Source organism: Penicillium canariense (genome assembly GCF_028826845.1).
Source record: "Penicillium canariense strain IBT 26290 chromosome Unknown utg000001l_segment0_segment0, whole genome shotgun sequence".
Lineage (NCBI taxonomy): Eukaryota > Fungi > Ascomycota > Eurotiomycetes > Eurotiales > Aspergillaceae > Penicillium > Penicillium canariense.
In genome coordinates, this window is record NW_026622728.1 from 3776241 (window position 1) to 3788088 (window position 11848).

At 52.4% G+C, this 11848-nt stretch overlaps 5 protein-coding genes across 5 annotated transcripts; 2 read left to right on the forward strand and 3 right to left on the reverse strand.

Moving 5' to 3' along the window:
- Positions 1-737: 737 nt before the first annotated feature.
- On the forward strand, positions 738-2420 carry N7482_001341 (F-box domain protein; the record flags this gene model as incomplete). The annotated part of the gene is made up of 2 exons (XM_056683466.1): positions 738-1028; positions 1086-2420. The coding sequence occupies 2 exons, from the start codon at positions 738-740 to the stop codon at positions 2418-2420; spliced, it is 1626 nt and encodes a 541-aa protein (XP_056547072.1).
- A 563-nt stretch (positions 2421-2983) lies between these two features.
- Positions 2984-4745, reverse strand: N7482_001342 (succinate--CoA ligase (GDP-forming) subunit beta; the record flags this gene model as incomplete). Its single annotated transcript, XM_056683467.1, has 6 exons — positions 2984-3118; positions 3212-4097; positions 4185-4284; positions 4353-4425; positions 4516-4602; positions 4692-4745. The coding sequence occupies 6 exons, from the start codon at positions 4743-4745 to the stop codon at positions 2984-2986; spliced, it is 1335 nt and encodes a 444-aa protein (XP_056547073.1).
- A 396-nt stretch (positions 4746-5141) lies between these two features.
- N7482_001343 (SDR family oxidoreductase) lies at positions 5142-6378 on the reverse strand (the record flags this gene model as incomplete). The annotated part of the gene is made up of 6 exons (XM_056683468.1): positions 5142-5511; positions 5575-5669; positions 5744-5895; positions 5954-5961; positions 6031-6255; positions 6335-6378. The coding sequence occupies 6 exons, from the start codon at positions 6376-6378 to the stop codon at positions 5142-5144; spliced, it is 894 nt and encodes a 297-aa protein (XP_056547074.1).
- A 1398-nt stretch (positions 6379-7776) lies between these two features.
- On the forward strand, positions 7777-9416 carry N7482_001344 (tellurite-resistance/dicarboxylate transporter family protein; the record flags this gene model as incomplete). Its single annotated transcript, XM_056683469.1, has 4 exons — positions 7777-8158; positions 8216-8531; positions 8586-8996; positions 9056-9416. The coding sequence occupies 4 exons, from the start codon at positions 7777-7779 to the stop codon at positions 9414-9416; spliced, it is 1470 nt and encodes a 489-aa protein (XP_056547075.1).
- A 397-nt stretch (positions 9417-9813) lies between these two features.
- N7482_001345 (uncharacterized protein) lies at positions 9814-10848 on the reverse strand (the record flags this gene model as incomplete). Its single annotated transcript, XM_056683470.1, has 1 exon — positions 9814-10848. One exon carries the CDS (start codon positions 10846-10848, stop codon positions 9814-9816), a length of 1035 nt encoding a protein of 344 aa, XP_056547076.1.
- Between the last annotated feature and the right edge of the window lie 1000 nt (positions 10849-11848).

Here is an 11848-nt window from a genome sequence, read left to right on the forward strand (position 1 = left end):
TTTCGCGGAGCCCAGCGAGGCGCAGATCAACACCGAAGCGGCAGCACTTGGTCTGTCATTGCGCCCGCGAATTGAGGTCCAAGGAGAGGCGGGTGGTTCGTTTCGACGAGGTTTGCACGAGGTTGAAGCTGCGGGGAAGAAGGGGGGGGGGGGGGCGGCGGAGGGAAGCAGCCGGACGAGCGCAACGATCGGATCTGCCGCGCCAGGAAGCTCAGCAATCGGGCGAGGTGCGAGGTTTGCAGGAACAATACGGCGCAGCACAAGGGTGATGAGGCTGAGGTGGAAGTTGACGACCGGTCTGCGGTGGAAAGGCGATGGAAGGTGGAGAAGAAAAGGGGGTTGTCGAGAAGAATGAGAGTCTGATGCTCCACCCGAAGACACAATCCATACGGAGAGTCTCAAAGCCACCACCCCACGGACGCAGTCGCAATCGGAATACCTCAACCACAAACCGGATTTTCAGCTTCAACGAAGAGACGAAAAGGGCTGACATACCGCTACTAGAACTGTCCATATTTGACCGGACTATTGGGGTCTCCTCCCGATATTAGCTAGGACATCTATATGTTTCTCCAGCGTATTTTAACCGTGTATAGCTTACCCACGGACTGGCGCTGAGTGTTATACTCGCCTCGCCGGCTCTCAGCCCGTCTCAGCCTGTTCAGCTTCAACTTAATCCGCCCCAACCACCACTCACACCACTTGCCTGGCCCTGACCCACTCGGCAAATCGCAGCCATGGACCCAGATTCTGAGGCTCAAGCCATCTTGAGCCGTTTCAAGACTCTACCCAAGCTAAGTCGCCAAGCCGTGTATGTATTGCCTTATGGCCTGCAAAGGCCGAAAGCTGAAACAGCCCACAGGTACCGTGGCGTCATGGACCAGCTACGCCCTGATGAATGGCGCGAAGTGAAAAGTCGTGTCGATCGCATCCATTTCCGCTGTGATTTTCTGGACAAGCTGCCCCTGGAGATCGTGTCTCTCGTCGCAGAGAAGCTGCCTCTGGCCGACATCGTTCGCCTTCAGAGGGTACGCCCATGTGATCTGTAGCTGAAAAGCTTTGTCTGACTAACATGCCGCGCAAAGGTGTCTCGAAGATGGCAGCAGGTCCTTTTATCGCCGTCGCTGTGTCGTGCTGCTGCCCGAGCAACCCTGGGCAGGGATCCCTGGGCGCAACGTTCCGCCTCCGATCCTCATGCTGCGGTGGCTATCCATACGGCCTCTTCTGCTAATGCATCAGGCCCTGCCTCCACTGCCGCGCCTTACTCTACCGCATCGTTCATCAATCTCGTAAAAAGAAGACGCCGCCTGGAGCAGGGAGGTTCCAACCAGATCAGCATAATGCTAATCCCACTAGGTGTTGTGCGTGATAACAGTTGGTATACTCGGGCCGTGGGCTATTCACACGGCGCCCTTGCCTGGCTAGCCGGAGAAGACGATCAAACCACCGTACTCACGTTTGATCTATGGACGGCGGCACAAAGGAAGCGTTTCACCACGGAGAATCGCGAAAAGCTGGTCGCGCTGCGATTCAAAATGCCTTTGATTGCGGCGACATCAGTCAGAGGGTACTGCCATGTCTGGAATATTGACACGGACGAATACTCGTCCTTCCGGATCCCGTCGGCCTCCTACAAACATTTCTTGATCAATGGAACCAAGATTGCCCTCAGCTATCATGACTATGTCGTCCACTGGAGTTTCGATACGAAAATCACTCGTACCGTTCATACTGGGAGCTCCATTGTGGCCTTCGCTCTGCATCCCTCAGAGGACCAATTCACGCTAATTCGTGTTTGTAAAAAGGAGGAGAAAGATCCTCTTGACGCAAGGGCAGCCTTTCCTGAATGTGGACTCGCTATTGACTTGTGCAAGCTGCACACGGCCAAATATGTCCTGAACAGCAAGAACGAGTTTCACTCCGTTCTCACACGCTACCAGCCATTCCCAAATTTACATCTTAGCAAAGAATGGATCGATATTTATTCCGACGGGCGCGCGCAAGAGGTGCATCTCGGCCAGACCAGTGTAAGCTTGGTCTGCTGGGAAGAAGACGGTAATACCCTCGAGAGAATCCAGCTTTACCTGTCAATCGAGCCGGACGATCTGGTTGCTATCCACACATTACCAATGTTTGAGTTCCCCTTGGTGTCCAACATAGTCTGCCCCGAACAAGGCATACTCTATGTTTCCAACCTGGAAGGGTTTCATCTGGGAATTCTCAAATCTATTACTATGCCCACCACCACTTCTAACGCGTACGTATGGTATAAACACTCCATACGGGACGTGATAGATAACGAAGATGAGCACTACGGTTTCTTGGGCGATGGGCAGTTTTTGATATCCCTCAAAACAGGGGGAATGCAGGTCTGGGCAATGGACGAAAGGTACCAGAAGCCTTATGGAAGGTCGATCTGATCAGTGACAATGCATCTCTTGTTCAGTCATACCAATGGTATAAGTTATGTGGCGACTCTTGACACAAGAGCTCTCTCATAGCGCAAATAGACAAGGGCTTGTTGAACTTCTATCTGCCGTTTTTTCGCGACTACTACTCGATTCTACTAATCTAAATGGAACAAGCCGTACTTTCTGACACTGGAAAACATGGCTTTATACCAACTATCAAGACTCACGCACAAGACTAGCATGAGAAGTCGAAGATTCAGGATCATGAACGCGGTCCTTCGAAAGCAACCTTACAACCTTAACTACATGCTAGCAGACTATGGAGCCAAAAAATTCAGCATCTCAATTCTTCCAACTGGGAAATGATATACGAACCATAGAAACACTCAAGAATACAGTGACAAAAGAAAAGTAAATGACACAGGAACAGGCGCCGCAGCCAATCACAGGGTGTTGTTCTCTAAAAGTAAAATGTCACCGTGAACCGGCTCGCAGTGCCCAATGCATGCCCCCTTAGCTGACTCGCAGATTCAAATTCAGATTCAGATTCAGATTCGGACCGGTTCTATCATTTAGATGCCCAGGGTGAACTCCACGCCGACATCGATCTCGCGGGCCATCTTGACGACCTTGGAAAACTGCACCGACTTCTCGGCAGCGTTCTGGAGGTCCTCCATCGAGAAGATCTTCAGACCGGACTCGTTGATCTGAGAGGAAGGTGGGGTTAGCAAGAGCATTCAAGGAGAAGAATGAAAAAAGACTTGGGGGAGGAGAGTGGGCAAGTGAGAGTGCGATCATACCAGCTTGTGAGCCTGCTCCATGTTGGTACCCTGCAGACGGGCGACGATGGGGGTGCGCAGACCCATGTCTTGCACGACGTTGATCAGACCTTGGGCGATGGCGTCACAGCGGACGATACCACCGAAAATGTTAACGAAGATGGCAGACACCTTGGGGTCGCTGGTGATCAGCTCGAAAGCGCTCTTGATGGCAGCGGGGGTGGCACCACCGCCAACGTCAAGGAAGTTGGCGGGGCTGCCGCCGTTCAGCTTGATGATATCCATGGTGGCCATGGCCAGACCGGCACCGTTGACCAGGCAGCCGATGTCACCGTCCAGCTTGATGAAGTTCAGGCCGTGCTCGGCAGCCTTGACCTCATCGGCATCCTCCTGGGTGACGTCGCGCCACGAGAAGATCTCCTTCTGGCGGAACTCGGCGTTGTCGTCGAAGCCGAGCTTGGCATCCATGGCCAGGACCTGGTGGTCGGAGGTCTCGGACAGGGGGTTGATCTCGATCTGAGTGGCGTCCTTCTCCATGAAGACCTTGTACAGGTTTTGGATGGTGGTCTTGGCCTCCTCGATGCACTGCTCGGAAAAGCCGAGGTCAGTCGCGATGGTGCGGGCGATCTCGTCGGTGACACCGGTGTGGATGTCGATGGGGGTGGTGATGATCGCATCGGGGGTCTCCTTAGCGACGGTCTCGATATCCATACCACCCTGCGACGAGGAAACGATCACAGGGCTCTGTGTACCACGGTCCATCAGGATGGCGAGGTAGAACTCGCGACGAGCGAACTTGCGCTCGCAAATGTAGACAGAGTTACAGGCACGGCCGGCGGCACCGGTCTGCTTGGTGACGAGCTTGTGGCCGATCATCTCGTTGGCGAAAATCTTAGCCTCGGCAGGACTGCGGAGATTACTTCGGTTAGTCCTCATATTTCCCGATCCAAGCAGAACCCCAGCAACCAGAGGTTTTGGAATCCCTAGAACTCACGAGTAGATCACCCGGACACCACCCTTCAGACCATTGTCGAAAGTACCCTTGCCACGGCCACCGGCCAGGACCTGGGCCTTGATAACCATGTCATCGTTACCTAGTTCCTTCAGTGTTAGGCAGGAGCGCGAAGAAGGGGGTAGGAAAGTATGAAGGAAAGATATATACCGATGGACTTGGCGACCTTCTCAGCCTCCTCGGCGGTACTGGCGACTTCGCCCTTGGGAACACCGACACCATACTATCCTCGATTATCAGTAAGCCCACTCGGGCTGTAAAACAAAACAGCGATTCCTTCCTCGACCGAGAAATTTGAACGCGCTGGACATACCTGCTTCAGGAGACGGGCAGACAGGTACTCGTGGATGGACAGGTTTCGCTTCTGCTGCTGAACCAGACGGGACGAGACGGACGACTCCTAGAAGGATGGGGAATACGAATCAGTTTCCAGTGTCGACAATGAGGACCGGGTACGGCCCGATAGCACGGCATTCGGGAAGATCTCACCGTCGCAGCCCTGAGGGCCGCGGCAATTGGGCGACCGCGGGCGAGCTTGAACATGATGAATGAGGAGGATGTGAGGGAAGGTGAAGAGAGGAGAGGGGGTTATGTAAGAAGAGAAGGTTGCTTAAAAGGCAGCCTTCAGGAGTTGGTCGATTCGGGAGAACAGCTTTCTTTTTCTCGGGATGACAGCGCTGCGGTAAAACCGGGTGTCGCAGCCAACCAGCGCCCGATCCCTGGCTGACTCAGCACAACCTCGGGCGCGGACGCGAATATCACGGAACGGAACTTCGGCTGCTTTGACCTAGTGATATCTAGTGGAAATGGGGGTTATAGATTTATAACTTGGGTTGCATCAGGTTCAATTTGTCCAGGGAAACTACCTAGGGTATAGCTAGGGCTATCTAACGAGGAAGTTATGGGCTGCTCCCACCATGGCCCTCCTCCCGGTCCTTTCTATTTATTCAGCGGCGCCTTGATCTTGGACAACTTGAACATGTTGGTCATAACTCGGCCAAAAAGTCCATTCCAGGCCCAGCCACCTACCAGGAACCAGACCACCCAGCTGCGGTGACCTTCCCAGACCCAGGTCTTACGACCCTGGGCCCAGGGCCACAGCCAGCGCCACGGCGCCGACCCATACAGCACCTGGTTCACCACGCTGCGGGCATAAGCCTGGTTCGGCATGGCATTGTGTTGGCTATGAACTACGCGGCGATTAAATTCCGCTTCAATGGGTGTATACAGGGAGTTCGGCTTGAGCGTGCGCTCGGTGCGGGCAATGCGAGACTGCACGCCACCGGTGACGATGGTGGTCACATTGACACTGTCGACTTGCGGTTAGTACAGCTGATCGCATGTCGGCTCTGGGATATTGGAAAATACATACCCATATGGGGCCAACTCGACTCGGAGTGTGTCGCTCCATGAGTGTAACGCTGCCTTAGAGGCGTTGTAGACCGACCCAAACACGTAGGGAATGATCTATAAGATGTTGGTCAATATTGTACTTTGCGTTGCATTCAAGATCCAGGAAGGATTCAAGCCTGGGGACGAACTCCAGCAATGGAACCAATCTGCACAATGGTACCCTTGGCCTTGATCAGAAGCGGCAAGAAGGTCTGGCACATGGTGATGACGGAGAAGAGGTTGGTCTCAAATGTCAGGCGCGCCTCATCCAACTCCACCTCCATGGCAGGGACCGTATAATCTAGGACCAGCGTGTTAGCTAGATGAAAAATGCTCACAGCAGGCCACGATAGACGCACTTCGGCCGCTGCGGATATCATGAGTTAGTCCATTGCAGATGCAACCAAAGTCCACGTTCCAAGCCCACCACACTCACGCATTGTTCACGAGGTAGTCCAGTCCATTGTCCCCAAGTCTTGCCTCAACATCGGCAAAACAGGCCTTGACGCTCTCCACATCATCGACCACCAGGCTCAGGGTCTCGATGCCGAGCTCGTCCAAGTCGGCGATGCTGGCGGCCTGTCGGGCCGTGGCCAGCACGCGCAATCCATTTCGATGGAACTCTCGCGCAAGGGAGTTCCCAATACCGCCGGGTGAGCACCTGTCATCGTCAGCAGCGGGTCGCTGTGTGATACTGGAGGTATCTTGGGCATCTTGGGTATGTTGCGCCAGCTGCTCACCCGGTGATCAGCACGGACTTGCGGGTATCCGTAACTTCTTGCATGGCTGATCGCGCGTCGCGTCTCTTGAGGGTCGAGGGGTCGAGTAAGATCTACTCCGAATATGACCAAAGGGTGGGGTACTCTGATCCAAATGGCGAGGAAGGTGAAGGGTTCAAGGGTTCATGGGTCGCGGCTTTTCGCGCCAGCTCGAGGGACCTCGGCTCGTCACAACAAGCTAATCCAGCGAACCCTAAACCCTATTGCTTCTTTGGGATATTTTCCTGCGTGGAACTGTTAGAGCAGAGCAGAGCAGAGCAGAGCAGCAGAGCAATGAGAACGATCGAAACCAGATTTGAAGGGGGGATTCTTGATCGCCGTAGGTGCGAACCGACCAATTGCCAAGCTCGCGGGGAGATCCATCGTCCCGCGGTTCCAGTCCATACTTCATCCACCTTGCCACTTTATTCTGCGCTAAGACATGCCCCATTCTGAGCGGGGCTTTATTCGACCCGGTCAATGTATGATACTGACGATCATCAGCATATTTAGCCCTGTTCTCAGGCCGCTGGGGTTGTCACTCATGGCTGCCATGCATTCTGGCCCGGATTCTGAATGTTGAGAGAGCTGGCGTCGCGCCCCATCCGACGACAGCAAGAAACCGTCCGACTCACCGGCGTCCAACAAACAATGCCCCTCCATCTGCGAGGATGAACCATGCTCTGCTCTCGCTGTTTGGGCATCATTGAACCATCCGTTACGGTGTACTTCGGGTCGAAACGAGCAACTACGGAGCCAGCAGCCAATCGCTACCGCGGGCAAGCCCAGCGGTGGGACATCCCGGCCCATGTGCCGATTCCCGAGGGGAAGCTAAAACTCCCGTCGCAGGGCCAATGAACTGGAAGGACGGCATCCTGCGAAGGAAGAAAACACTTACCGGGGCCATCGCAATGACGATCTTTGACGTCGGACCCCACCACGAGGGTTTAAGACGATGAAGATGCCCGGGGTTTCTCAACTCCCCGCTCGTCGCCCATTGACATCCCGGCGACTCGATCCGCGTCATCAGCGCCGTTCATTCGTCGCGAAACAGGGCTGAAGGTCACGGATCATAGCGTCCGAGTCCCCACATTTAATGACCTTGGCCGATCCCCATCGATCCGAATCAGTTCCTACGCAGAGGTCTGCGTTCTTCGTTGGTTGTCATCGTCGTCTTCGCAACCATTCCCGTCGAGGGGTCATTTTAGCGTCTGGGGCTCCTGCTGGGATTCCTTTTTTTGGTTTCCATCGCACTTGCAGATATATATCAAAATCTCTCCGCTACTCTATCTATGGTCCTCCTGCCACCAAGCCCGTGGCACAGGAAGGTTGCAAATACGCCGGGCATCAGCTTATCCGCGCTGGCGTTCAGCTTTATCTCCGAGCGTTGCGCAACATCAGCCAGCCGCTAGTTGTGCTGCATTATGCTCGCTGAAATTCGGGTGCCCAGGCACATGAGGAGTCCTGGTGACGATGGCTATCGGACGCCAACCATAGAGGATGCGGAGCACTCTCTCGCGGCTGTGGGTGTCGCGGATAGTCCTAATCCGGGCAGCCATGCCCGCCAAGTCCACACTTCTGCTTTAGAAGCCGCTCTGCAAAAAGTCTCGTCGCGGACGACGGAAAAACCTGACAACCATAAGGCAAATGGTCCTTGTCTGGGCCATGATGGCGCGCCTTTAACCCGGCGACTTACTGATGCGTCAGCGTCCAGTCTCAGCTGGAGGAAGCGAATTCGCCATGCCACTTGGGCATACTTTACTTTGACTATGGCTACCGGGGGATTGGCGAATGTTTTATATGAAGGTAAGGCCAATCTTTCCTACTATCTGGCCCGTACGTCTGTGTATTAATATGGAGAAGTTCCCTATCGCTTCCGGGGATTAGACACGATTGGAACCGTCGTATTCTTGATCAATATTGCCCTCTACATCTTCATCTGGGGGCTTTTGCTGGCTAGATTTTATTACTACCCTTACACGTTCAAGGCGTCGTTTATGCATCCTACCGAGTCCTTGTTTGTTCCTGCATGTGTCGTCTCGTTCGGCACCATCCTAATCAACATCTCCCAATATGGCCCTGGGAATACTGGGCCGTGGTTGATGGAGGCCGTGGGTATATTGTTTTGGATTGACGCTGCCCTTGCCGTGCTTTTCACCGCTGGCATCTACCTCGTCCTGTAAGATACAAATCTATCTGTTACTTTCGAACCCCTGACACTGACAGCCCTCAGGTGGTCCACGCAGACTTTTACGATCGCCCAAATGACCCCAATTTGGATATTCCCTGCTTATCCTATGCTCATTATTGGTCCTCACGCTGGTATTTTGAGTGCGAAGCTTGAGCCAGCTCGCTGCCTGCGCATCATAATCGGAGGAACGACCATTCAAGGGGTTGGCTTTTTGGTCTCGCTGATGGTCTACTCGGCCTTTATCTATCGGCTCATGACCCAAAAGCTCCCCAGAGAAAACCTCCGGCCAGGAATGTTCGTCTCCGTGGGTCCCAGTGGCTTCACTGTTGCTGGAATTGTGAACATGGCGTCTTCAGCGAAGCGCTCCTTCCCGCCAGACTTCATGGGTAATGGCGCACTGGCCGCTGATGTATTGAGGGTGGTGGTCGACTTTGCTGCTTTGTGGCTGTGGGGGTATGACATTCCTTGGCTTATTTGTGTATTTGCTAGTGCCGGCACTAACTTCTTGATAGACTAGCAATCTTCTTCTTTATCATCGCAAGTGCGGCCCACTTGTCTGCCATTGGACCAGGCCGAATGGTCTTCTCGATGACCTGGTTCTCCTTCGTGTTCCCCAACACTGCTCTGATCACTGCCACTTTCGCTATCGGGAAGGCATTCTCTTGCAAGGCTATCAACATTATTGGATGTGCGGCGATTCTTCCACTGCTTCTCATGTACTTTTTTGTTTGTTACATGATGATTCGGGCTGTTGTCACGCACCAGATTCTGTGGCCTCAGAAAGGTGAAGATAGAGACGAGGGTGGCTTTGAAATCCAGCTGATCAAAGCTGACGCGGAGATCTCTGATGAGACTATAGCTGCGGCTGTCTAACGACTGGGATTCTGGTCTGAAGTGCCGTTCACCTTTGCATTGCTTGCATGGTCGTATACCCCTGTGTTGCTCTATGGATAGATTATCTACGGAAATATTTGTGCAGCTAGCGTAAAATGGAATATAAGATACCCACAATGGCTTTCTATGGTCTACCCAGGCGGCCTGCTAGACGGCAATGCAAATTGAGATGTTTTGTGTAAATCATCTGGCCTAGGCAGTGTAGTGCCTTGATACTGAAGACTACTAGAATTTGACATTCCGAAAGATATCCCCGACGTCAAGCCCCATGTTTCATTAACCACTTTTCTTTTTTTTAAAAATAATGACTTGCGTAACACCCCAATCCCTTGAGTAGTCTCAACTTGTCCATACTCTGCACACTGTGATATCATCATCAACGGTTCAGATTCATTGCCTTGCCCAGATCTTCCCCAAGCAGACCAACCTCAATCTTGCCACCGCGAGAGGTTTTTCGCTTTTTGTTCTGCTCGGCTGCGACTGCATCGCTCTGCAGTTGAGCAATCTTGCGCTTGATCTTGACGACTGCGTTCTTCACTCTGAACGCTTGCTCTGTGATATGGCCGTATGATTCCTCCGTCCATACATTCTTCCAAACCGGAATAGACCCATGCCTGTCCTTCTCATTTTCATCCCACGCGAACTTGCGAGCATTGACAAGGTTGGAGATCCCGAAGCTGTCCTTCAGCATGAAGTAGTTTCCGCCAAGAAAAATGTCATTGACGGTCTTTAGCTCCCACTCGCGGCGTTTGGTGCGCCAGTGTGTTGCCTGCAGCCTGAAGGTGCATAATTGTAGGATGAATATCATATGCCATTCCTCCAGTAACGCCAGGGTGATCTCAAGACGCTTCGGTTCGTCGCTAGAATCGGCGTTTAGTTGCACTTGGTGATGATCAACACGTGTTTCTTCCGCTGTGAACTCGTAGAAAGGTTCGAAAGTCTTTGGGCAAAGATGAACATTCTGCCCAATCGTCGGAGTCGGGGGGTGGACAACAAGAACGAAGGGAGGAACAGGCCCAGCCGTACTAGACTGAATGATAGCATTCTGTCCTCTTTCAGGCCGTTCAATGCTTGGGTTTCGGTTGATTCCCTGCTCGCAAGCGTGAGAGTCCTTCATCTTGCCGACTAGATACGTAGGCAACGGAACTTTCTTCCAGAGTGGCAGATCGGGTTCAAAGGGGTCTAGTCGAAAGACTTGTCCACCCGGATGAAATGGGGCCGCACGATCTAGTCTGATCCCGCAGTCGTTGGGCAGGAGCTGAATAGTTCCATCAGGGACAAATTCTGCCTGCCCAATTGTTTGCTGCTGCAGTGCGTCACGAAGGGGCTCGTTGGCGCCCAACAAGGCTTCCGGCTGGTTCTGGTACTGCTCGAGCTGGCTCCGTTTGAATCCATCAGTGTCTGTTGGCATAGAGCTTCTAATCCTTCCCAGACTCCCCATAATCCCCATGGCCATGATGCGGTCCGTATTGTCGGTTGAATAGGGCTTCTAACGTGGCCGGTTATGAGGATATGACCGTAGGGAGGCACGAAGAGGAACACTGGGATGAATAGTGAGCCACCTAGCTCTCGCAATCAATCGATGAGGCTCACGGAAATCCAGAAGATATCTTGGCGATAGCTGAGATGCGTAAACGAAGAATAAAGTGAGACGAGAGACTCCTGCAATCTTCGTTTACTGACGAGGGGCCATCGTTTACTTTGGAGATGAGGGCCACTTCAAATTCCAAGTACCCCAGAATTGGAGAGAAGTGTTATGTGTCGCGCCAATCGCCAGATTTTATTCCTTGTATATGGCTCCGTGCCCAGAAAGTACAGCTGGATAAAAACCTAATACCTCCGACGTGGCGCAAATGTGTAGATCCGTGAGACTATTTTGGAAGATTTTGATTGAATCCAGTATAGTAAATCGAGCATAATTGCAAAAGAAGTTAGCACTGAATTATTCGATATTAGAATGAGATATACTGGAGAAAACAATGTTGAGCTGATTCCATTCAAGAAATTGTCGGAATTTCACACGAGAGGGGCTTTCTGGCACCCCAGCCTATTCATTCGGGTTCTTTTTAAATGAAGAGGTAAAGAAGGAAAGAGGAAGAAACCTGACTGTAAGTGGGCATTTTGGCTAAAGAAAGGGTGAAGCTTGCATGACTGAAAATCGTGAAGACCGTCACGGACAGTGACTGGGCTTGGTTTCCTGCCATCATGCGATTTTGGCTGCTTCAATTCCTTGCCTTATGTCTGCATCCAAAGATTCTGCATCTTTTTATTCTCTAGTAAGGAAAGCTAGCGGGGGTCTAGAAGATCCAGCAAATTACTCAAAATGGCAGAAAGTTAGCTAGATCCTTGGTGTGGGGCTGCAGAAATTTATAGATAGATAGAAAGATAGAAAACTTAGATAGATTATGAGA